General features: G+C 48.6%; 1 protein-coding gene across 2 annotated transcripts in view; it reads left to right on the top strand.

Annotated features, from left to right (window-relative positions):
* Positions 1-27,502, top strand: part of LIN37 (lin-37 DREAM MuvB core complex component) — a 470,461-nt gene that overhangs the window by 207,389 nt on the left and 235,570 nt on the right. For both annotated transcript variants that reach the window (XM_069604871.1, XM_069604872.1), the window contains exon 5: positions 18,119-18,148. In XM_069604871.1, the coding sequence (XP_069460972.1) occupies positions 18,119-18,148 (30 nt within the window). The remainder of the gene's footprint in view (positions 1-18,118; positions 18,149-27,502) is intronic.

Here is a 27,502-nt window from a genome sequence, read left to right as displayed (position 1 = left end):
GAGAGAGAGAGAGAGAGAGAGAGAGAGAGAGAGAGAGAGAGAGAGAGAGAGAGAGAACACACACAGCTGGGTATGGAAGATGTAACAATGGTTGTGTAATTCAATTTATATTGTAACGGGCCCATTTATTTGTGACAAAGAGGTTTTCATTGATTCTGTGATGGGAAGCTGGATGTGGTCTATGCTATCTATAAAAATCCACGCATAATAATGTGCAGTGATTTAAATGTAAAACTTCTGGATAAAGGAGGCATACCTTTTACAAGGAACTTATTAGATAATAGAGCCACAAGGTAGTTAGATGAAATTGGGGAACAGGAGTTGCATATGCTGAACGGTCAAACTAAAGGTGACATCACTGGTCAAGGCACCTGAACTAGAGGCGACCAGAAACCTTGTCTGGACTACTGCTTTGTACCATCTAATAATCTATGTCACATTGATCTGTTTAGCGTGGTCTCAATGGTAACGAGTGACCACAATATGTTGGAAATGAGGTGTGAAGGATATGGTGGTGCACTAAAAATTAATCCACACCCTGTGACCTTTGTCTCCCAGGGAGGCCATAGAGTAAGGATAAACCCAGTAAGTCCTGATTATAACAGCTAAATTGGGCAAACACCTGGAAGGCCCTAAACCTATGATAGAATTTGCCTGGCTATTAAAGGATTCATTGAGCTCAGAGGTGCCCAACGTGGTCCAGAGTTTAAGTCGAGACATATCTATAATCTGGGGGTGGTGTGTCGTAGTTCCTGGATCCAGCGGAGAAGCAGCACAAACTCCTTCCCCCCCTTAGCAGTTTTGGGGCCTGGGACTTGATGCACACAGGACACCGCACACCGCAACCACCACGGGGAAAGAGGGTTAGGGTCCTCGGATTGGATGGGTACAGGGGTTGGAGTATCACCGGGTAGAGGTTAAGGTAGAGGTTATGGATGGGTAGGGGGCTTGCAGGGTAAACATGCTCCTGGTCTCTTGAAGGTGCTTGGTTGTTATGTGAACACCTTTTGAGGAGTCCTTTCATACATGCTCTCATCACTCACACACACTTAGTTACTGCACTAAGTTTTTAGGTGGATGCTTAGCTTCTTGACACTGATTCAAAAGCTAGCACCCTTCATAGCTAGCTTCAGCGGCATCACCGTTTTGATTTACACTTGCTTCAGTGTCGGACCAAATAGTGTTCTACAATACCTCGTACATAACTCTGAATTCTCTACACATAAGGCATAGATTGTTTTGATTTTGTACAGACCCCAGCACCTGACTGTCAATAACACGTTACAGATCTTGTGCCAATAGTACTGTAAAAATAAACTTAGCTTCGGTACTTGTCCGTGATCCGGATTGTCTGTACCCCCAGCGGTGCCTGGAAACCGTGAACTGCGTCTGTCAAATGAAAAGGTATTAGAACGCTGTTCTCTAATATGTGCGTTTCACCAAAGATCACTCGCGCACTACTGTCAGAACGCTGTTCTCTGATACGTGCGTTTCACCAAAGATTAACTCGCACAGAACTGTTCATGCGGTTAGTGCGCCTGTTGTCCAAGTACGTCCTATGGCTTTGCTTTAACCTCGGGTGCCTCCCGAGACTCACTGCCCCCGTGGCGTCATGCAGTTAGTAGTTCGGGGGTTGAGAAATCTAGTCTACGTTCCGTGCAGGGACGTTAAAAGTACTTAGCTTTTGAGCTGCGGTGAATGGATCTGGGCAAGGGATGGCCCCGCGCAGGAGTTTTACCTCTCGGAGCTCTGGAAAGCGCGCTGAAAAGGTCGAGCGCGAACAAAGTTTTTGGTCTCTGCGCATGCGCGATCCCGTTTCGCGCATGCGCGGTTGCTGGGGCGTTGTCTGTGTGGGCTGCAGGCCTCGTGTGTTCGTTCCTGGACGTGCTGCTCCCGGGGGGCGCTGGGAAATGTAGTCTAGAGCTGTTTCTTGCTTCGGATGCTGCCTTAGTCCAGCAGATGCCATTCGTCCCCATCTGAGATATCTACAAGTGGGACAGAAATGGCATCTGCTGGATGAATAAGTTCCCACACTGGTGGCTGCCACGCTATGCCCCTGTTGGGCTCTGACATGGTGGAAGCAAGGAGATCTATGCATTCGGAATTTCAGAAAAATCAAACAAGAAGCACACACGGGGTGCGAACTTGTGATAAAAAAACAAGCAAAAAGGGGGCGTGGCTTGGACGGCCATGTAGAGGGTCGTGTTCGTGTGGAGCTCCGTTGATCCTGAGATGATCCTGTGGGAGTGGTGCACGTGCGGTGACCAGCTGGCGCTGGAAAATGACATCCATGCGTGTGAACATGGAGGCGAGACCCGTTGAAAGTCTGGTGGGTGTAGAAGGCTCGGATCCCGAACTATCCCTATTTGTCTGCCGCGGGTCCCGGATCGGGGACAAGGACAAAATGGCGGCTGTAACAGAGGAGATGGCAGAGATCGCAAGAGCACCGCTGCAATCGTCCGTCTAGGACTGGCAAGGCCCCTGCGGTGAACTCCGCGATTATCGCCTGCGGGCGGACTGGGAAGCGGAGAGAGACCGCTGGGAGAGCGCACGACGGAGGACGCACGAACTGGAAGTGGATTTAACACACGGGCTGTAAGGGCACAGGATCCTGCTGAGCGAACTGCCAGCCGTGACTGGGCCCGCGGCAGAGTCGTTGGAATGCCGCTGGTGCCCAGGAAGACACATTGTGGCAGTGCCAGAGGGAAAGGCTGCGTGATTGTTGCATCGGCAACAAAGTAGCCGCAGACCCTGTGAGCGGTGAAATCGTGGGAGCGGCTGCTGCTGCAGGCCCCTTGGCACTGCGAACCTACTCTGAGAAGGGAAAAACCCCATTGAGACTGCCGACAGACTGAGGCTGATCTACAGTGCGTTCTGGATACCCTCGGGCTGGGTTGCCTGAGAGAAGGGCAGTCGTGGGCGCTGTGGGGTGCGCTGGGCCCCCCCTTGGAGACACGGAGTGAAGTGGATGCTGCGACACCATAGGGCCCAACACGGACACAGAACACCATATGAGTGTGCATTGGCCTGATCACGCCGGGCCTGCGCCTTGGAACGTCGGCGCGGATCAGCCGAACGGGCTGATTTAAGACTTTTTTTTGATCCTTTGATGCCTACTAGGGCCCCCTCTGAAGCACACAGGGGCCCCCTGAATATGGGTGCGGGAGTGCCACATTGGTGACCGCCCTATACACCGGATGGCCTTGTGCCTGCGAAGCGAAGGCACGAAGGGGATGGGTGAGCGCTCTTGAGCGCTGTTCATGGATGATGCACCGCGGAGCGCGGTAACATAACACCGAGGGCGCGTGAGTACGTGGGAGGACACAGCCCACCCTGGGCGCGTGCGGCGGACAGGCGCAGGTTTGGACAGCAGTGGGTGGTTTGTGACCACGCGGACAGTGGTGTGAAGAGAAGCACGGCAGGGTCTTGCCCAACTGACGCAGCAGGATGTCCTCCAAAGTGGTGCGACCCCAGATCAAGCAGCCCACGATGGAGGCCTACGCCAAGTCGCCCCCGGGCGCGGAGGGGGGCAAAAGTAAAGAGACCGCTGTGGCGGTGGCGGACCCACCGGGTACTATCCAGGAGGTGCTGGCAGCAATTGCTGACTTGAAGGTAGCCTGGGAAACGAAGTTGGGCCTAGCCATGAAAGAGCTGCAAGAGGGCCTGAACCTGAAGATCGGAGCGGTCCAGGAACAGGAGAACCTGCTGAGGCAGGACGTGCGAACGATTGCGGAGCGCACTGGGGCACTGGAGAAGGAGTTGGCCCCAAAAACGGAGGCGTGCGCTGCACATGCTAAGGAGCACCATGCCCTCGTGCAGCGAGTAGGCAATCTGGAGGACAGAGCAGAGCAAGCGGAGGGGCGCGCCAGACGCAATAACATTCGCATAGCGGGTGTACCTGAAGGGATGGAAGGACCGAACCCCACTGAATACGTTGAAACCATGTTTTTGCAGGAGATTACAGGCGGGGAGTTGACCCAGGGGTTCGCGGTTGAAAGGGCGCATAGGGCCTTGACCGGGAGACCGGCCCCAGGAGCCCCCCCGCGGCCGCTGATCGCGAAGATCTTGAATTATCGTGACCGCAAATTTTTCCGGAAAGGAGGAACGATAGAAAGGGGGTCAGCGAAAATAACGGCTTATCCAGACTATACGCTGCTTGTACAGCGTAGTCAAATGAACTTCGGATCAGTGAAAAGGAGGCTTAGAGAAGCAGGCCTTCGCTACATGTTGCTCTACCCTGCCAGCTTAAAGGTGTTTTACAAGAACAGATCCCTTTTCTTCGAGACGCCGACTGAAGCGATGGATTGGCTGGATATGCATGGTCGACCTCAGGAACCGGATGTCCAGATGGAAGCGGCTGGAGATAAGTAGCACGTTGCGGAGGCACCCATGGTGCCATAGTCATGACACTGGGACTGGAATATAGAATGGTATTGTGCTTGTGGGGAGGAAGTCACGGTATCTGCCGGCGGGTCCTGTTGGACGCACTTCTCCTAAATAGATGACCGGGAGCTCCCGAGAAGCACCCTCTGAACCCAATAGTAGTATACTTAGTTAGGTCACTGTTAGATTGGTGACGCCCTGCGGGGTCCTTGTTCTCGGATACGAGACAGGTCCAGACGTGGGTAGGCCTGAGATCCAGGGATGGAGCTGGGCAACTGTTGGGGGTTGGTAGGGAAGAGGGGGGGGGAGTTGTGTGCTGTAGTGTGGATTTGGGGGATGGGGAAGGGGGGGTTTGTTTGTAAATAGTAGGGAGAGAGCCGGAAAACGAACTAGCAAGGGGAACATTAAGGGAAGGGTTAGGATGGGGATAGTCCGAACAGATGGCATTGGGTAATCTCAAAGTTGTGACCTGGAATGTACGGGGCCTTAACAGCTACCTGAAACGAAATAAAGTGATGCTGTACTTAAAGAGGATGCGTATAGACATAGCCCTGCTGCAGGAGACCCACCTCACTAGGGAAAAGCTGGAGGTGGTCAGGAGGAAATGGAAGGGCAATGTTGTGGGTGCTGCGTACTCGGCGTACGCAAGAGGGGTTATTACTTGGGTGGCGCCATATGTGCCGTTTCGGGTGCTTGGCTCTACGGTAGACCCGGAGGGTAGAATGGTGGTGGTAACGGGTCTCCTGGAAAGCAGGGAAGTGCATATCATAAATTTGTACGCCCCCAATAATGACACAGCGGCTTATTTTAGGACCCTTTACAGTAAACTTGGTCCCCTGGCAGGGGGTACGGTGGTGTGGGGGGGACTTTAATTGTACCCTGAATCACAGGATGGACAGGTCAATGGACAGGGCAGGGAAAACGGCACCGGCGGCTAAAGCGCTGGGAACCTTACTGAAAGACCTAGGCCTAGAGGATGTGTGGAGAAGGTTGCATCCTATGGGTAGGCAATATTCACACTACGCAGCGCCACATGATTTGCACACAAGGCTAGATTATATGTTTGTAACGGCCGAGATAGTGGGAGACATAGTGGGAGCGGAATACAAGGCCTGAGTATTATCTGACCACTCGCCCTTGGTAGTAGAGTGGAGACACCAACTCCCAAGACCGCGGATCCCAACATGGAGACTCAGGACCGAGGCTCTGCAGGACGAGGGGTTCCGGGAGGGTCTGAGGGATGCCATCGAAGAATATTTTGATATAAATGCGGGAAGCGTACATTCTGTGGGCACACTGTGGGAAGCGTTCAAGGTGGTGGTGCGTGGGGTAGCCATTTCCAAAGCTAAAGGGCTCCAGGGAGGTATAGAAAAGGAACTCCAAGAAGCGGAAAGGGAGCTGGAAGATCTCACACGTTGCGAGAACACTGCCCATGATAACAGAACCAAGATAAAAGAGTTGTCCTGCAGTGCACTTTGGGATAGGCTGTGCAGACTCTATTATAGGAAATACACGGAGAGGATACACGCAGGGGGCGACAAGCCGGCCAGATTGCTGGCCTGGCTATATAAGAGTGAGAACCCCCGCTCAGTGATCAGTGAGATTAGAGATGAGGGAGGTTGCATCGGCAACACCCAAGAGGGGGTAAACAAGGAGTTCCTCAAGTTTTACAGACACTTGTACGAGGACAAGGGGGAGGATATGTGTCAAGACATACTGGACACATTGGAGGACATAGAGTTGCTCACCCTGGACGACCTAGAACGCGCGGAGTTAGGCGCACCTGTCACCTCGGATGAGCTGGAGGTGGTGATTCAGAATCTGCTCACATGCAAGGTACCTGGTTCGGATGGGTTGCCTAGTGAGTTTTATAAAACATATAAGCAGGAGCTACTCCAGCCACTGCTTGCCACTTTCAACGAGGCCTATGAGCAGGGGGAACTCCCATTGTCCCTCCGCGAGGCTGTGATCATCCCACTCTTGAAACCAGGTAAGCCGGCCGTGGAGTGTGGGTCTTACAGACCGTTGTCCATGCTCAACCAGGACAGCAAAATACTTACAGCAGTGCTGGCTAATAGGCTGAAGAAGGTGATTGGGAAGTTGATACACCCAGATCAGACAGGATATGTTCCAGGCAGGAACATCACCGATAACCATAGGAGGCTACACCATATCATTGACCAAACTGAGGAGGATACGGGCGAGTTGGCCATAGTGTCGTTAGACGCGGTCAAAGCCTTCGACTCGGTAAGATGGCCCTGGCTGAAAGCGGTCCTGAGGGGATACGGAATGGGACCTGGATACATCAGGTAGGTCCAGTTGTTCTACAGCACCCCGATGGCGAGAGTCAAAACGGGGTCCACAGTCTCAGGCACCTGGCAACTTAGCAGGGAGACCAGACAGGGATGCCCCTGGTCACCCATGCTATATATACTAGCATTAGAGCCTTTGGCAATATGCCTGCGACAACAATATGGGGAGGTGGGCATAAGTACTGTAAGTGGTAGGCACCTGATATCACTATATGCGGATGACATGCTTCTTTATTTGCGTTATCCGGAAGAAAATCTGCAGAATGTGTTGGAGGTAATGGAACGGTACGCCACCCTTTCGGGCATATCGGTGAACCCTAGAAAGTCTAGTCTGTTTCCTTTGGGCAGATATAGGAATGTCCCGTAACAGAGGCTGCCTATCCTGCCAATACTGTGGCAGATTGAGACATTTAGGTATTTGGGAGTAAATATTTACCACAGGATCGAGGCAGAACACAAACATAACACGGAAAAAGCGATAGAGGGGATCAAGAACAGCATGGTGTTTTGGGCTAGATTGCCCCTGACTGTGATGGGGAGAGCGGCCTTGCTCAAGATGGTGGTCCTGCCTAGACTCTTGCACTTTTTCGTGAATGTCCCGTTTTTGATACCCAGGAGCCTATTTGTGAAACTTCATAGCGTGTGTAGGGGTTTCGTATGGGGTAACTCCAGGAACAGGGTGGCTCTGTGGAAGCTCCAGACCCCGTGTGACAAGGGGGGTATAGGCCTGCCAAATTTTGAACTCTATTACCTGGCGGGGCAGCTGCTGTATGTGGCCAGGTGGCTTTCGGCCGAAGACTCGGCAGAGGCTAGGCTTCTGCGTGGGGACTCAGCCCCATACTCTTTGAAGGAAGTGGTGTGGTTGCGTAGGGACAAGCTGTTGGGCAGGGGGCGGTGCTGAGGCTGGGCTGGGAGATCTGGCAAAGGACATGGAGGATGATGGGGGATTCGGAGCCGTACTCCCAGCAGGCCCCACTGGTGGTGCTGTGCGGGAGCGACTCTCAACTACTTGAATCGGTCCATAGATACTGGGAACAGGTAGGCCTGGCCACCCTCGGAGACATATGGCAGGAAGGGGAGGCATTGGACTTTCAGAGGTTGCAGGATGAGACGGAGGTGCATGGTGGCCAATATATAACTTACCCTATGCTTGTGAAAAAGACTAGAGAAAGATGGCCTGAGACAGTGCTTGCAGAGGATCCTGACGCCTCCCTGGAAACTATGTATGATGTATTGGATGGCGGGCACGAAATATCGAGGATATACAAGCTCCTGCGAGTAAGGGCTGGGAAGGAATTGCTCCAATTGAGACAAGATTGGGAAGAGGAGGTGGGAGGACCCATGACAGACGGGCAATGGGGGTGGGCCCAGAGATACCATAAAAAGGTGTCCCGGAACGCGAGATTCCAACAACTTCAATTGTACGTTACCCATAGGGCTTATCTGACTCCCGGGAAAATTGCAAAGTTTGGGGGACCGGCTACGCAGCAATGCCCCAGGTGTGGGGAGGTGAATGCGGGGCTGCTAGACATGTTTTGGGCTTGCCCGGAAGTGCACAGGTTTTGGGATGAGGTTAAAACAAAACTGGCTGGTGGGGGAGTGTTGTTGGACGTGGAATCGACCTGGTCATGCATGCTTGGGCTTTTTCCTAGACCCCGACATTCAAAACACATAAGCAAGATGAAGGACTTGGCTTATGTTTTGGCCAAGCCAGGATTGCCATGGGCTGGAAGGCGGCCCACAGACCTAGGGTGGAGCTATGGTGGGCGGACCTCTTAAAATGGGCAGAGACTGAATCTGTGGTCTGGTTTGAAGCGGTCACTAGGGGGGGCGAAGAGGAAGTAGGGCCCCTGCTGGCCTGGCGGCAATTGGTGGCCTCTATGGCAAATCCTCACCAGGGTAACAACGGAACAGAGGACTCGGATGATGACAGCTTAAGTATTGTGCTACCCGATAATGCTCCAGTAGACGACATGTGAGAACTGGCTCTAGTTCAGGGGGAGGGGGGAGTTGGGGAGTTCTAATGGAAATGTGATGGTCTAATGATGTTTTCTTTGTGTATTGAAACAGTTGTAATGTGTGTTTTGTTTGGTTTTGAAAATATAATAAAAAATATTTTAAAAAAAAAACAAGCAAAAATACAGAAACTGGTTGATTGCAATCAGAGGCCAGAGGACACAATATGATGCAGAGTTTATGCTTAAAATGTTTGTAAAGGTAACACCAAAAACCTCTGGGAATTGTTCAATAATGATGGCAGATTTCAATATGAGGTACACTCTAACCAGGTTTCTGAAGAAGCATGGGTAGTCAATTTTTCATCTTTATTTTCTGCACCGTCAAACAGGGGCATTATGGAGGACATCATGACCCCCTCAAAAATGGTCCTTTCAATTTGATTGTGAGGATATTGAAGACCTAATTAAAGAAATAAACTCCTCAAAGGCTCCGGGGCTTGATGGGCTGACTAATACCATGCTGAAGGAAGCTTCTGTCCCCTGCGCAGAATTTATCACCCTAATTTTGAAACAGGGGATGGCCACCCGAACGGTCCCCCAATCCTGGAAATCAGCGATAATAGTCCCAATTTTCAAGAAGTGCGATAGTGGAGACCTGAGGAACTATTGGACCATCATTCTTCTTGATATCATGGGCAAAATCTTCGCTTTTATCTTACTTCAAGTTCTAAACAAGTGGCCCACTAGTTCTGGCTGGTTGGCAAGACAATCAGGATTTTCCAAAGGGGTGGGCACTGGTCTAAATCCTTTTCTTCCAAATCTGCTGAAGCTGAAGCCGAATAAGTCAAAGTCTTGTTACTATCTAGCCTCTATTGATTTAGAGCAAGTGTTCAATAGTGTGCATAGAGAAGGGCTGTGGGGGAAGCTCTATAACTGGGGATGCCCGTGGGATCTAGTCGGTTCAATTTGGAGTCTGCATTCCAGAACATCTATTGAGGTCAGAATGAGAAGACAAGGGGTTAACAAAACTAATTAGTACATATAAGGGATTAAAACAAGGCTGCCCTCTAGCCCTGACCTTGTTTAATGTATACATCTCTGGCCTGGCAGAATCACAGAAGGGTGTTTATGCTTTCCCCCCGAAGGTCCAGCAATGTTCCATTCCTTAGATCTTGTACGCTGGCGATGTGATCGTTATGGATCAAACACCAATGCGCCTCCAACGTAGGCGTAAACCACTTTATGGGTTACACAGTAGAAAACAATCTAAGAGTGAACATCAAGAAATTCTGTCATTATATTAGACCAGTTTATTGATTATTTTGTGACTCCTGGAGGGGGAGGGGGGAGGTTTCTGATGTATATAGTTCTGCTGACTTTGTTATCATTATTTCATGATGTTAGATTATGTACATATTGTTTCTATGTTGTGTAATTCTTGAAAATAAATATTAAAAAAAACAAAATCCAATATCTTGGCATTGACAGTTGCCCAAAGAGGGAGAACAAAACAAAAGGGGAGATTCAATTCGACATTGGGAGGAGAGAGGGTCCCCGAAGTAGGTTTGATCTTATACTTGGGGACCCTGATTAATTGAAAGATAAATGAGCAAGGGTGGTATTTAGCCCTTAGAACCAAGGTCAAGAGGTTGGCAGCCCAAGGACTGGCTCTACATAAACGCTATGGCAAATTTACAACAGCTCCAGTTCTATCCTTCTATAAACAAAAGGTGGTCCCTGTTTTAACGTATGGGGCCGAGGCTATGATAAATCTGCCCAGGCAAACGTGGGGAATTCTAGAGGGATGGTTTCTGAAGACGTGTGTTGAGGCTGCCAGAGAGTTTGCTGATGGCTATGCTTTGATGTGAGCTGGTTCCGCAATCCATGGGATCTATTGTATTATAGAAATCCATTTCCTTTTTCAGAAAATGTATTATGTCTGATCTCCTACCTCCGTTTAAGATCTTGAGGAACCCAAACAAAGGAACTGTGGCCTGGCTGTTGGACAAGTAGCAAAAGGGTTGTATGGACTGGTTGAAATGGGTGAGTGTTTCAACAGACAGGCTGAGAAGGAACCCGGATACAGTTAAGGAAAAAATAAAACTCCAGCACTGGATAGATAGTCAGGACAAAAGATTTAAGTTTAGATTGGCCATGGACCTATCATTTGAAAGAAGGGTGCTGAACCAACCACTGGTGCATATTTTGAAATTTCCCTCCCCCTTTTATCAGGACATGTTTATGAGACTCTGTTTAATCATCTTACCAGCAAGGGAGGTCTTACATGTCCGGAAACAACTCCCACTGATGTCCCAAATATGTGGATTCTGTGGAAAAGATGGCTCCATTGAATCCTCATATCATCTGATTATGAGCTGTGGAGAACTATCAGAGATAGGAACCCGATACTTGGAGTACTATGTTAAGAGAAGTAGAGACTCTATCCGCCCTGGAATGGTGGGAACGGTTGCTAATAGGGGAGAAGCAGAGTTTGATTTTGACAGCTATGACATTGTTAGGTGAAATTTTAAGTATTCAAATGGATAAGAATGGTTGAAATGTATTGAAGATAAAGATGAAAAGTGATTGGGGCGTGGCCAGCAGCCATGCAGTAAGGTAGCAGAATCGAGAGCTCCTGCAAGATCAGCTGATTTGATCTTGAAATCGGTCAGTTTTGACTGGCAATTGAAATATATTTCATCGGAACACTAAAGGAACAGCTGACCCAAAAACCGCAGTGCTCCAATGCGGAGTTCGGGCGTGTGAAGAAGGCGAATAGCCTGCACCGCAGAGAGCGTGGAAACAGGAGGATGGCGGCGAAATGTTTGATCTGCCCACGGTGAAGACCTGGCAATGTGCAGCGGCCAGAAGGCAAGCGAGAAGGAATCGGGAATGCACCGATTAAAGAGCTGACACGTGAGGGGGCTGGGGCTGCTGAAAGCGTGAGTCCCCAAACAGTGTAGTGCCCGCCGACCGCGTCAGCAGTGCGGTCTGTCTGCGGCAACGCGACCCGAGCCTCACTAGACCCCTGGACTGCGTACTACCGCGGCCCGAGTAGCAAGACCCTCGACCCACATAAAGGGCTAAAGGCAAATTGTACCGGTCAGTACAGGCGATCGGCGTGAGTAGTGAATACGCATTTCACGCTACGGCCCCATCTACCTCTCGCAGAAGTCAAACACCGGTGAGTGCACCCCGGCGGTGCGTGTGTATTGCTTGGGCTCCCTCCCTAGGCAGTGCCAACGGAGCCCTGCTGGAGCGCAGACCCCATGGCCCTGAGTGCACACTGCATCACCATTACCTGGACTGCTGTGTGAACCAACCCCATTGAAGCCAAATGACAGGGAAATGCGCTGTGCACACCAGAACCTGGGCCAGCCCCAAAACGCTTGCACCACACGCAGGACAAGGAGACCACAAGACCCCCGATAACTCCAGGCACAGACTGCACCCTGCCCACCTCAAAACAGCTACTGACAACGCAGCTGCGGGACCCAATAGGAAAACTCTGAAATGCCAGATAAGCATACGCTCGTAAGACTGAAAATGGCCCTCATACTTCTACAGACACCAATGCAATGCGGCCCGACTCGCAGGCACAGCGCCAAGAAGACGGCCCCATCCTGGAGGCAATCGCAGCACTAAAATCTGCATTAGAGTATAACATGGATGCAATAATTGTGTACGTGGGCCCCTTACGCCATGATGTACGGCCTTTAGCAGACAGGATGGGCACAGTCCATGAGAATACATACCTTAGAACACAGAACCCGATGAAACAAAATCCATATAATGGGCCTACCAGAGGGAGAGGAGGGCAGGGACCCTACCAACGACATTGAAAACCTGTTGCTGCAGGAAGTAACAGGGCTTCACAGTTTAGAGAGCCCACAGATCCTTGACCAAGAGACCTCCTTCAGGTGCCCCACCGAGGCCTATGATAGCTAAAATCATGAACTTTAAAGACCAAGATCCTCACTTTTTCAAGAGAAGGTGGCACAATTACCAGAAACTCCTTGAGGCTGGCTATCTAACCTGACTACACGGCACTGGTGTAGAAGCGCAGGGCGATGTTTGGCCGGACAAAAGAGCACCTCAGGAAAGTGAACCAGCGATACATGATGCTATACCCTGCCAAATTAAAAGTGTTACAAAACGGACAATCCTACCGAGAACACCACCGAAGCCCACTCTTAGTTGGACGAGCAAGGTATACCACAACTAGCTGCCAGGCACGACGACGACAATGCACCCGAGTAACTAACTAAGGCGACATGTATCGTTGTGCCCCAGACTAAAAGCAGACCTCACTATCGACAGACATGGAGGACCGAAATGTTCAAGCAATGAGAGGTAGAAAAGGAACCTCTCACACAGGAACCAGCTGCCTGGCAGTTGCTGCAGCAAGAAACCGCCAAGACGTTTAACAAAGTTCAGATGCCAGTTTGAAGGCATTGCGCGGCCGCATGCCGCTTCCTGCAAAGTGGAAATGTGTGAGAAAAGCAGCTAAGCCTGAGCAAGGGGAGGGTAGCTGGGCGTTTGATTAAAGTTGAGGTTGGTTTGTTGAAAGTTGGAGTTGAGGCGGGTGGACACATGTTTATGTTTATTAAATTTATATAGCGCTTTAAGCCAAAACATCCTCACCAAAGAGCAGCATGGGTCGTACTTTAGACAAAAGGTATACAAAATAAAAACAAGGAAAGCCCTCCCGACGATCGAGGAGCGGGTCAGACCTACCCAGCACCTTACCACCCAATCGTAAGGGACACAGGGATAAACCCAGTGATCAGAAATCCGAAAAGGGGCAGACAAATACACCTGGGGCCACTGGGGGGAGAAAAACCGTCAGCGAAAACAAAGAAACAAGCGGCCCCATGGGAAGACGCAGGTCCTCCGACAAACCGCAGGTACGAACATACTTGTAACTTGAAGGTACGAACATAGTCACATGGAACGTAAGGGGACTAAATAACTATGTCAAACAATTAAGTGTATACAAATGGTTAAACAGAAAAAGATGAAAGTAGCACTGCTGCAGGAAACACACCTGTCAAATGGGGGGTAAAGGATGCAGATCAACCTATTCTACTTAAGCTAGAGGAGTGCTGACGTGGGTGGCCCCCAACGTCCCCTTCCAACTTCTAGAAGTCAACAAGGACAGAGAAGGAAGGCTGGTGATAGTACACGGCCTACTGGAAAATAGAGACGTGTGCCTGATAAACACGTACGCCCCTACCCAAGATGCCACCGGGTTCTTTAGATCATTCGGTCCCCAAATCTCACCGTACAGAGGAGTGGCATACATCTGGGGGGGTGTTTAATTGTACACTCAACCCGCCACTAGACAGATCAGAGACCAAATTTAGGAAGCCAGTCCCACCAGCGAAAACCTTAAAAACTCTCCTGAGCCACCTCAGTCTGGCAGATGTTTGGACGGAGAAGCACGGCGAGGACCACGGCTACTCCCATTTATGCACCTCACATGGTACATACACACAAATCGACTTTGTGTTCACCGGGACAGAGACCCTAGGTGAATTTACAGAAATAGAATTTAAGGCAAGTACCCTCTCAGACCATGTCCCACTAATGGCGACATGGATGCACACTGCCACGACAACCCCTATACTAACATGACGACTGCGCGCAGAAGCACTGTTGGAAGAGGAGTTTCACAGCCACATATCAGACGTGATAGAGGAATATTTTGAGTTTAACACAGAGAGCGTAGACAGGACATGCACTCCTTGGGACGCCTTCAAAGTGGTGGTACAAGGCGCTGCAATTGGGAGAATGGGGGGCCTCAAAAAGGACATGTTAAGGGAACTATCAGACATAGAAGATAATATAAAAAAGGAAGAAAGAACAGCGGGACTAACTGGGTAGAACCAGAAGAGCTGATAGCACAGAGATTAAAATGTATCACATTTTTGGGAGAAGCTAGGGAAATCCGACTACATGAAATACACACAGAAACTGCATGCCGAGGGCAACAAGCCTGTCAGGCTACTCGCCGGTCTAACTAAGCAAGAAGCGCGATACAGAACCAGGATGGAGAGATCATCAGAACCCAGAAGGGCATCAATCAGGTCTTCTCCCATTTCTACGAAGAACTGTACTCACCTACTCCGAGCACAGAAGAAAGGGACCTCCCAACGGCCAAAACCCCATGCCCCGACAAACTTCTGGGCGAGTTTTATAAAAAATATAAAACAATGATAGCACCCAGACTCCTGGAGGTCTATGACGAAGAATACGAACACAGCTTCCTACCTGACACCATGCAAGAATCATTAATCATACCGGTTCAGAAGCCAAGGAAGCGACCACTTGATTGTGGGTCGTATAGACCTCTTTCTAAGATCAATCAAGATAGTAAAATAGACTAGAACATGTCATAAACACCCTAGTACACACAGACCAAACGGGATATGTCCCAGGCCGCAATAAAATGTGGAATTGGAGGATGCTTCACCCCGTTATCGACCAAACCAACCACACGTCGGAAGACAGTGCAGTAGCTTCCCTACACACAGTGAAAGCTTTCGACTCAGTACGCTGGGACTGGCTGCTGCATGTGTTAGCACATCTTGTGATAGGTCCAAGATTTCTGAGATAGATCAAGCTGATCTACACGAAACCCATAGCCAGGATTAAAACAGGCAGACAAGTCTCGGCGTAATGGGAATTCCACAGAGGCACGAAGCAGGGCTGTCCACTGCCGCCAATGCTCTATAAACTGGGCCTGGAGCTCCTGGAGCCTTCCTCAGGAAAGAATATGCAGATGCACGGATAAGAATAGACAACACTACCCACCTAATCTCTCTTTACGCATATGACATGCTCCTATATGTCAACCAACCGGAAGATAACCTGCCGCACCTACTAGACGTCATAACAGAATTTGCCACACTATCAGGCATACGTGTCAATAAAGACAAGTCCTGCCTGTTCCCCCTGGCAGACTCAGGAAGCGTAGAATGGGGCAGTTCCCCGAATTGGGCCTAAAAGGGACGAGAGACTCCTTCTGCTATCTAGGAATGAACATACACCATGACCCAGTAGCATCGCACCAAAACAACACACTAGTGGCGCGCAAGACTGTTGTAACTTCCATGAACTTCTGGAAGACGTTGCCCCTAGGGATGCCAGGCAGTGCAGCACTGCTGAATATGATAGTGCTCCCCCGCCTATTATACCATTTCACCAATATGCAGTATTACATACCCAAAGTATTCTTTCGAAAACTGAACACGACCATAAGAGAATTCCTGTGGGGTGGGTGCAGGAACAAAGTTGCTCTAGGCACACTACAAAAAGACTACGACCAGAGTGGGATAAAACTACCATATTTCGAGTTGTACCACCTAGCAGGCCAACTACAGTTTGTTGCAAACTGGTTAGGAGAGAAGCCCTCCCTAGACACACTACTCCTACAACCCACACTTCGCCACTGCTATTTAAAAGAGATAATATGAATGGGAAAGACTCCGTACAAGGAACCCCCTTTACTCATTGCATTAGCCCTCACCCTATGGCGAAGAGCATGGAAGACTTATAAAACCCCAGAGCCTTGCTCTACGTATATCCCCCTGACGGGACTCATTGATAGCCAACCGGAAACGCTAAGTGCATTCCGAAGGCACTGGGAAGCCAAAGGAATAGCAAGTAGGCAACCTACGGAAAGAAGGACAGTGGATTGAGTTCTAGAGCCTAATGGAAGAACATGATATACATAAGGGCCAATTTCTGCTATACAAAAGCATGGTGGGGACAATAAACAAAAGGTGGCCCAGGGCTCAAAACAGGAGAGGGAGCAAATGAAGTCCTTGACACATGGTTTGATGTGGCGGAAGGACACACTGTGTCCAGACTGTACCTGCATAACTATAACACCACGCTATTGCCCGCACTCAGCATATGGTAAAACAAGCTGGGGAGAGACACAGACACGGAATGCGGGAGGGCCCTATTGTATATAAAAAAAGGTCTCCAGAAACGCCAGATTTCAACTAACGCAATTATACGTAACACAGACAGCATACCTAACCCCGAACAGATTATCCAAAATGGATGGCAAGACAAGGCAGGCATGTTCAAGATGTGCCACAGAGAACGCAAATATGCTGCATATGTTCTGGTCATGCCCGGTGATCGAGAAATTCTGGGAGGAGATCAAAGCAAGAGCGGCTACAGGTGGCATCCAAATGCATGCTTGGCGGCCGGAATCTTACCTGCTGGAACTATTCCCAAGAGGCAACAGGCAGTTTGCACAATTAGCTAAAATTAAGGACGTAATGTGCATCCTGGCAAAATGCAGGATTGCGATAGTCTGGAAATCAAAAGCCGGCCAGAAGATAGAAGCGTGGTGGGCAGACCTGAGACGTTGGTCGCTGGACGAGTCGGTCTTGTGGCATAGAGCACTACAAAGGTGAATGCACAAAAGCAATGTGAGCATTGACACGTGGAACACATTGGTAAAAACAATGTTCTCGCCCCCAGCAGAGTCTGACTCAGAAAGCCCCAGTGGGTAAAACAAAAAACACTGGCACTCCCCTAGACAATGTGCAGCGGTACAACATTCACTGTGGCTTACTGATAGCCTGGAACCAACATATCGAAGGCTGCCTCCCCACCCCTCGGTCGCCCCACGGAGCATACCTCTGTAACCCACACAAGATAATGTATATGTTGCAAATGGCAAAGACCCGAAATGTGCTCCGAGATACTATAATATGCTGTATGATACACCCGTCTATTGCATGCATGGTTGTTATGTTTGTTAACAGGATGTAAGCAAAACCCCAATAAAGCTTTTATTTATTTTTAAAGGATGAAAAGTGTTTTTTTTTTTTTTGGGAATTATAAAAGATTTATGATAAACTAAATAAAAAAACAAAAACAACGGGATTCAATCCATAGTCCTTAGACAGATGAAGTGCTGAACCAATCTTGCTGTATTTGAATCCATCACTATTGACTGGGCCGTTATTTTTAAAGCAAGCGCTTACCTCACTCAGCTATTACACCAGATTAGGTGCCGTGAGGGGATGGCCTTGCTTTAAAGCAAAAAACAAAATGGTCTGTTCGAAGTATTTCCCAGCAGGTACATAAAAGCCACTCAGTGGACACATTTTTCAAAGCAGTCCAGCTTACAGACCTATTGGTGTGGCTATGTAAACCTTTATCTCACCAAGTGATTATTCTCCCTCCAGAAAGCGGTATCATTTTCCCTTTTTGTCCGAGTTCTTAACTGGAGTATATCTGCTGTTCCTGATACACCCCTTTGTTGATTCACACAATCCCAGGAATCCAGAGAAGCTGACCAGAAATACAGACATTTTCTACTCATAATTTCCAACACTACACCAGAAAAGCGTTGAACTGTTAGTACACCCTCACTAATAAGCAGAGCTCTTTCATGTTTGAAGGTTAGAATTTCTGAACCTTTGTTTTCTTTTGCAGAGAATCCTCCCCTTCGGCAGCAGGGAAACGGTAAGTGTGACTATTGGAGACTGTGGGTGTGCTGCATGGGTCTACAATGCATTGAATGTCTTCATACTGCATTTGCTGTTCTAGGCTTCTATTTAAAGAGAATGTGCCTAGGTTCTTCCCTGTGGGCAGGATGTGTTGCACTCCTGCGATGTCACAACCAATTAGCTGGTGCCGTTTTCTTGAGAGACCTCCAATTTGGAGCAAATACTACGTCCCGAGAGGTTGCCAAGATAAACTGACAATTACTTAAGTTGAGGTGGCACTGTTTTAATACATTGAGGCTGGGAGAAACCAGAAGGTGTCTCACCCACTAGTCCCCGGGGATCTGTCATCCAGATGGCCAGGACACAGCCATCGCTTTTGGATCCAGTTCCTGGGGTTGGACCAGTGCAGGAGGATCACCTGGGTGAGGGGTCTTTGGGGAGTGAGACACCAGATGGTGGGGCAAAGTATCCCCTTCCTGTAACACCTTTACCCCACCCATTCCCAGTAGGATAGTTAGGAACTCAACCCCCACCCCCTTTTACAACACAAGCACTTTCTCACTGACAGCCTGTTCCAAGGGAAAACAGACTAACACCTGAGCCGTGTTCCTGACATGTCCCAATACTATGGTCAGGTTATTATCGACAATCATTCACACCTAACTTCCATTACACTTCCCCACACGGATAGAAGGCAGAGCACAAGAGCACTCTGTGAGCGAGGCAAAGCACACAAGGCGACAGCAGTTGCAAGATGGCAGTTTAACAAGAAGAGAAAGACGGCGAAACAGAAGGGTGTCGCAAGGAGGGAAGTTCCCTTGACCTTTACTTTCACGAAACCTCGAGAGAAACCGTAAGAACAGGAAACCAAGCTAAAGAATCCTGCATTGTGTATCGGAGGTACCCAGGGCCCTCCCGCGTCAGTAATCAAGGAAGGAGAATCTCCAGCCACTGTGGTACTGTCCTTGGCTTCAAGAACATAGCCGCTTCAGTGAAAGCAACACAGCCGGTGAGTTGGGGAGACCGATGCGGGACCGGAGATGCGAATGAAGTTAAACTGCTGATGAGTGATTGAACTTTAAATCAAGTTGCAATACCTTTGACAGAATGGTCCGGCCCCACATGGGTGCTCCATCGAAGGTCCTTGTAAGGTACCCAGCTGAAAAGTGATAAAAGTAGATAACGTTGATCCGAGCCCGATGGAGGGAGATCAATTTAATAAGTGTGAATCGAAGTTGTCCTGCGATGGGCCAAGTCAAATCCCGCGCACAATCGAAGGTCTTCAATTTAGATGAAGCAAATCAAGTTTAGAAAAGTATATGGATTTGGTCCGAGACCGACAAAGGGAGAGCAAATGAAAGCTTTCTGTTGAAGTGGGTCTGACCCCGGCGGAGGGGGGCTGGAGTGAATTTGAGATTCACCCAAGAAGTGGTACATGAGAATGTTAAGCGGAAAGAAACCTTTAAATGTTTGTCGCATCAGGCCCTCTGAACTAAAAGACTTTGAATGACAAAGAAACTTTGACATAGAAGGCCCGGATACTGAGATTTGAACTGCATCCTCGTACTAGAGAAGCCAGAGACTGTGTTAAGTTTAAGTGTACCACCTTGTCCCGTGCTGAAAACGAGGGGAAGGGAGGACAATGGCTTGAATATCCCGACATATCATTTCTTGAACACTTTTCTTTTGCATAACATTGTATCCCACGCTATTTGTATTTATAAGTAAGGATTGGCAATAGGTTTATTAGTATAGGCCCCTTTTTTTTTTTTGGACAAGACACCACTAGGAATGCGTTATTATTAATTGATGGTCGTAGCTTGCTCCCATCTTTATATTTGGGTTTGGATAGGCGTTTTTCAAACCCAATTGAAGTTCAATAAACACCCTTGAACTGTGATCACTGTGTCTGTCTTACTGTTTGATACCATGCCTTCCTTACAAGGCTCATTACGCAGCCAGCAGTGTGGGCAAAAATCGGTGGCAATGTGGCCATAATTTTGTGACTGCCACATTACCGCACAACAATGTGGGAGTTAAGGCGGGGGAGCTGGAGGTAAATCCTCCAGTTTACCACCCAAAACAGGCAAAATCAACAGAATTACCGCCGGCGCAACTACTGCTAGCAGTAATTCCACCGAAATCCCCATTAATGGTGACCAATGCTACCCTACCACCACTTGTAGTCCTGTGGAAATTATGCAGTGCCAAGTGGCGGTAATGGTAGTCGAATTTGGTGGTGGTTTTTTTAAACCACCGTTTGATTCTTGTATTTGGCTTCCCAAAGTGATCCAAATGTACGTTTTCTGCTTTGAATCTTACCACTGTTGTATTTTGCCACACTTGCATATTGCGGTTGTATTTTGCCACACTTGCATTTTGCTTCCCTGAGTTTTCCAAATGTGGGTTTGCTGCTTTGAATCTCGCCACTACGACGCTCTGCCACACTTTCATCTTGCCTCACCTCTGTGATATTTCGCTGCACTCTCATATCACACACAGAATACAGCTGAGCGCCACAAAACATTTCTGTCCAGCTGCTCACAGTCTCACACCTTTGAGATGTATTCTATTTGACTAATACCTTACCCTTAACGTACATTGCTACGACCCATAGAATACAGCTGTGTCCCATGCTAAATTCGGTCCAGCTGTTCACATAGCTTGACACATTGACACAGCACCCGTTCCTCGAGCCTTTGTAGTATGGGCTCCTGAGATCTAGCGATGTTCTACCTACCTTCGATTTGGCAATAAATGCACGCACACATTTGACCACTCCTTTCATTACTTTTCAACACAGACTACAGTCTTCCAAAGAGTGTTCATACTCACTGTGCTTTGAGGCCATACCAATGGCAGCAGGCTCTATACAAATACCACATAACATAACATAACGTTCAGGCGGCGACACACACTTATACAGCTTCCCTTGGAGTGAGACGGCTGACAATTCAGGAGCAGGTAACTTGTGGCGCAAGCTGAAGATCTGCCAAGTTCCAAGGCTCTACTAGGAACAATGACATCTGCAGCAAGTTAGGCCAGGAGAGCGCTGGCCTGTCCACTGGTTTGTCCAGTGACACTTCCGCAGCCTCAACAGGCACAGATCCTCGAGCAGTGGTTGAGACTGGTTGTTAACATAGTTTCAGGGGTCAAAGCACCAACAAAGGCCTTCTTGAGATCTGGACAGAGGAGCAAAGCTTCACCTTGACAACACTGGAGTCGATGCTGTTCAGCTGCAGGGGCCATGTCTTGGTTCCATCGATGATCTGCAGAACAGTTGCAGGAGTCTTCCTTTTATCCAAGATTCAGGCTAGGAGCAAGCCCAGCAATGGTAAGGATCTGCGCTATTCAAACAGCCAGTGGCTATTAACCACTAGATAGCCACTGGTCACCACATCTGCCCAGCAACAGACTTTCAGGCATCAGAGATGTGGATTCAGACTGGCCAATCGCAGCCCCCTTCTCTGGCACACACACAAAAGTGCATGAGTAAAATAACACAAAACATTAAAAATATCACTGCTGCAACTAGCTTGTCATAGGCACATTGTAAAAGTAACCAAAAAACATTATATAAAACGATATAAGGATACAAATTATACTAACTGCACTTCACTGTAAGTTAGTGTGTGCCATTGGAACAATACAAGAATTCATCAAGAGAGACATAGTCTATTAGTACTGACGCCTTAGTCACTAGTCAGTTACCCCATTAGAATTAGCAAAACGGGCAAGGGAAGTAAAGCAGAAGGCTTTACTTGCCTCCAAAAAGTCAGAACCTGGTTAAAAACAAACAAAAGAAAGGGTGTCCCATAGAAATCGATTGCAGGAAAATTGCAAAAAGAAAATCTTTCCTTACCATAGGAAAAGTGTAATTATCACTTCTCGTTCCCCCTCACCTGATGAGGATTACATGGTCTAAAAGTGCACTCCCTAAACTTTCATCCAACCCGATAGAAGACAGTGGAGTCCTTGTCAGGAATTCCTCACTGGGGGTCCCCACAGTGACCTGGAATTGCTTGTGCAATCTTTTATGAAACTTTGTTTGAAGGTGTTAGACTTTTCCTGAAAAACCTATTTGTTGGCTGACGACTAGTCTAGTTCCTGGAGACATACTAAACTTCCTGAACACTTGCCCAAGTACCTACCTGTGAACTTCTTTTTGCTACTTTCCTTCCATTGACACCAATGGAACCCCCAGCAATTTGCTATGCCCTGAACTGAGCTTCCTTTACCTTCCTCGACTCATTTGTGTTGGGGGCACTGGTTAGACAATTAGGTTACTGGTGCAGGGGAATTGTGTCCCCTTTCATGATTTCCGGTCAAATTTTTAATACAGCCCACATCACCATACAATGAAGACCTGCAGGGGTACTTTGTATCAGTTTTTCCTTTGTTGTCTGTACCATCCTTTTTACTTTAGCGTTTTGATGTGTCTAGGACAGGCTGGTGGCAGTGAACAATGTTTTACTTATTTTTTTGCTCTGCCCTACCATGCTTCACCAGGTTTTACTGAATAATGGCACTTCAACTCATAATTTCTGCGTCATGTACATTAAATCCTGTCATTTGGCCATCTTGCTTTCTGGCCAGGAAACCCCATATAAGGGAGTGCATTTCCTGGCATCCGGCTTGGATCCCTATGCTAGTGTCTTTGTGTAGAAGAACTGGTCAGGGCTGAATTTGGAGTGGAACTGTCTGGTCCCATTACCATTCCTGCCAGAAAGTGTGTTGCTGGGTAGAAAGGACATCCCTGACCTGTTTATATGATGAAGATATTTGCCATTGGTGTACCGGGGCAGCCCCTAGCTTGAATGTTTACTAAGAGGATCCCTGCCCCTGTTTCGCAGGTCAACCACTGGAGCCAAGATTCCAAAGAAGAGCCGGCACTGAAGACCTGGAAGACAGATGCCAAGGACAACCAGCATTACCAAATACATTTTCTGCAACCACAGAAGACCAGTGTTGGTGCTTCCATCCTTTGGGACGTGGGACCAACTAGTTCTGCACCCTGCACCTGAAGCCTGCTGTTTGGAAGTGACCCAGAACCATCCTACGGGCTACCCACCTGGATGAAGAGGAGCCGTCCTGAAACCATGCCCCCACAAATAACACCTGCCAAACCCTGACTTGGGTTCCTTTGCTGCTGCCCTGTGTCTGCTGTATCCTTGCTGTTTTTTCACATCATGGGACCTGCAGTGTCTGCTGTGATTAGATTTCTAGCCTGTCCAGTCCAGCTGTGTGAGTCCATATGGGCGATCTCAAAACCAGAGATCTGAACTGCCACATAGCTGAACCCTGTCCCAACAGTATGTTCAGCCATGACCTCCATCAACTGGGCCAACTACAGGAAGTAAATGCCCTGTGACGATTCACTACGTGTCGTCACTTCTCCCCAATGGTCCTCTAGGGTATAGCCCTTATGAGAACATCTGACCCCCTTACACTCTAGCTTCTCCTTCTGCTAACCTCTTTGTAGACAGTAAACCTATCTACTGTTGTAAAGTAGACTATCTCTTCTGCAAAGGTACATGGACGAAGAACAACATCAGGAACATAGGTAATCCAAATACTGGGGCGAGGTGGGACAGAGGAACAATGAAGAGCAATCCCAAGAAGGAACTGAAGCCGTATAGACTACTGCGGAGGTGTGGTTCTTCTTATGCCATAAACATCAAAGAAGGACTGTCTACCGCGGAGACTCAGCCAACCAGGACGAGAGCTGGTGGGGCCCGGGAAGCAGGAAGCAGATGCGAAGGAGGCCAGGAATGAGCCAAGAGCAGTCCTCTCACAGAGTAAAGAGGACCACGGGACTCGTTTGCCCAATGTCCAGTCGGTAACGGGAGGCTGGCAGGCGGTGGCACAAGCGCAAGAGGCAGCATCCATACCATCAGTTCAAGGGCAGGAGATCCGCGAGGTGAAGGCACTGATACATGGAGATGCCCATGCAGCACACGGAGTAGGATAGAGACTCCAGGAAGAACCAGCCGTGCAACTCATGAACAGGCAAGTTAACGGGAGAGGCGCAGGGACCGATAGGGGCTGGAAAGTACAGGAGGCAAAAACCCTGCACGGTCATAATGAGCAGGACTATCCTCCGTGTGTCAGTACTTGGTAAACAAGGCAGCCAAGGGGACATAAAGAGAAGGGGAGAGAAACAAGTGTCGGGGACCCAAACCAAGAGTGATGTGAGCCATCTTCCTCGTGGCAGTACTTGGCAGGGAAGTGAACCACGTTAGCCAAACCAAAGAAGAGAGAAGCCAGGGCAGCGGACCCCCATAACACTCGGAGCTGGGTGTTGTAAGTATGAAATCTAATGAGAAGACCAGGGGAAGGGAATCATTCTCTGTGGTTGTTAAAGATTGTTTTATGATAACCAGGAGAAGGGAGTAATTCTCCTATTAACTCGGACCAGTAAGAAGGTCCAACAGGCCTTGGGAAGGTAGTCATTGACCTGGGATAATTTGAGACTGAGACTGAAAGCCACGAGAAGGGAGGCATTCTCCTGGCCTACAAAGTAAATATTGTTTGGAACTTGATGACATGAGGAAGGGAGTCATTCGCCCAGTCTATTTGAAACAGAACGCCAGGAGAAGGGAGACATTCTCCTGGCACACCAAGGAAATATTGTGTGGAATTTTGATCGTAACCCAGGGCACGGGAGGCATTCTCCTGGTACCAGACCAGTACTGCTTTATTCTTTAGTTTATAGTGTAAGGGACAGAAGTAAGGTTTTCTTAACAAAGGGCGGTGGACACATTTACTTTAACAGACATCCTCACAGTCATCTTAGATCTTTAGTTGAAACAGGGAAAGCCCACCTAGGAGTAGGGAAAAATAGGTTTTCTCTTGCTTTATTATCTAATACACATCTTTAGCCCCTGTGACGAATCCCAGGGTATTGTCACTGCTCTCATGGGGGGAGCCCCTTCCAATGGGGCCAGAGAAGGGAGGTCGCTACCCGACAGTCCCCCTAGTGGTGGTACTCAGCGGGTGGATCTCATGGGGATGGAAACCCTCTCTGGAACCAGTGACTACTACCTTGGGAGAAGATGTTAGATGCTCCTCCAAATGTATACAAAAACACAACAGGATGAATGTGGAATTGCCTTCCATCCTCTTTTCTTTCACAATCGGTATTATTTCACAAACAACACAGTTCCCAAGTATCAGGCAGGGTCTTCTCTACCCCTGTTCTTTCTCAGATTCACAAATTAAACCAGCCTGGTTCACTATCCTGCCAGACTCGACTATAGGCCTTATTTCATAAACAAACAGTTCCCAAATATCAGGGGGGTGGGGAGGGAGTCTCTTCCCCTGTTCCTTCTCTGGTTCACAAATGTAACATCAAATCTGGTTCACTTCTCGCCCCTCTTTCTCTCTCTTGTGTGGGTTCCAGTCCCCTCTGGGTTCTCTCTGCATCTCCCCGACTTGTTGTGCTACTTCTCTCTCTTTTGTGTAGGTCCCAGACCCCTTTGTGTTTTCTCAGCACCTTCCTGGCTTGTTGTGGACTCCAGCCCCTTGGCTGAATGCTTCTTTGGGTTGCAATGGGTCCCTGACCCCCAAGTACTGTTCTTGCGAGGCTGCCCCGACTTCGTGTCCCTAATGTGCAGCTGGTGCGGGGCTTCCCCGACTTCGTCTGGGCGCCAGACCTTGGTGTGCTGTGGTTGGGGGACGTCCCCGATTTCCTACGGGCCCCATGCCCCTCTCTCAGGTTTATTGGATGGTGTACCCAGGCCTGGTTCACTAACCTGCCAGGCACTGGTGCTCATGTCAGTTTCTTAGCTTTTCCCAAGTACTGGTACAAGGGAGATGGGGTTCTTCAGCATTCCCCAACCGTCTCCTTCATTCTCAGTTATCTCTACCACCTGCTCTGGTAACCCAAGTTCCTTTGTGAGGCATTACTGGCTTGCTTGTGTGGCTTTGAGGAACTGCTTCTTCCTGCTGCAGGTTTCCGCACGCCTTCCAGCACTCTGCATGATCTCGCAGCGGTCCCAGGTCTGCACTCTCGGTCCGACTGCATGGTCCCATTCCCGGAATCCAATTCTCTAGCCTGGACAAAAAGGAACACAGTGTATGCTCGGCAAGGTTCTGTCAGCCTTTCCTGTTCTCTACGGTGAGACTCTAGCCGGTTCTCAGTTCTTGCAGGGAGCATCTGACCAAGTACACAGTCCTTCATTCCTTTTATCTTTGGCTCTGGATGACTGTACCACGTATGTTGGTTCCACAGTGGACTTTTTCCTCCTTGCCTTTTCGTCTTCGTGTCAGAGGTTGTATGAACTCCATCTGGGTAGCCCTCACTCTTCCTTGTCCCAGTATGGTCTATATGGTTGAGGTCTTCTACCCTACAGAAATACAAAGACATGTGGGGAACTATAGAAGAAAGAGTGGCAGGAGAGGAAGCAAGGGACAGAGATGGAGGAGGCGCATTCCGCGCATCAAGAACTTTTAAGTTACAGAACAACTTGTGTTTTCTAAACAAGAACTGACCATTTAAGTTCGGTCCAGAACGAGAGAAGCCTCCTTCTGGATTAAGAAGATGCACGGTTTTTCTTTAGTTAGTCTTGAGTGTAAGGAACGGAAATGGGTTTGGACACAGGAAGGTGGACATTTTACTTTATTGGACATCCTGACAGATTGCTTAGTCTTTTTGTTGAGGTAGGGCATGCCCTCTTAGAAATATGGCTAGATAGTTTTTCCTTTTCTTTACTTTTATATTTAAATAAAGGTCTTTGCCAACAAGCATGCCATCACTATGTCAGACTCGTACTTCTGCACCCTTACACCCCAAACATGCCACCTTTGTGTCAGAGTACTTCTTATGCACCCTTACAGTCCCCAGTGACTTTGGGTATCCCAGGCGGGGGCACTTGGAAAATCTGAGTAAGGGGTGGTAGTGTACTTAACTGTTTTTGTGCCCCTCTCCCACCATCCAGATTGCATGTGTGCAAAGTCCACTCCATGGCACTCCCTTGCTGACTGTTATCGGTTGATTTCAAGCCAATGATCGCCCCAAACCTCCTCACAACTACCCCAATCCCTCGCAAACCCCTCCCATGTCAAAACCTCTCTCTGAGTAATCCCTGGGTGGCATTTGAGAGTTTTCCCCTTTAAATGCTTATTTACATGCTGTACATCTTTCTACCAATCTGTTGGCTTTACCCAAGCTTCTGCAGGGAAATTCTGAAACTTCCAACCCCCTTTCTGGTACTTACCTAGAACTTTTGACTCTAAAGTATTAGTCCTATTTACCTGATAGGGAAGAACTGCAAACGGTAGTTGTCTCTCGTATGTTTGTAATGCAGGGTATATGGTCTATGTTTTAATGCATTATTCTAGCCACTTTAAATGCTAGAGCTTCATTGCT

Source organism: Ambystoma mexicanum, chromosome 1p (assembly GCF_040938575.1).
Source record: "Ambystoma mexicanum isolate Mex_15411 chromosome 1p, UKY_AmexF1_1, whole genome shotgun sequence".
Taxonomy (NCBI): Eukaryota; Metazoa; Chordata; class Amphibia; order Caudata; family Ambystomatidae; genus Ambystoma; species Ambystoma mexicanum.
The sequence above is the reverse complement of the archived record's forward strand: the minus strand, read 5'-3'. Positions and strand labels throughout refer to the sequence as shown.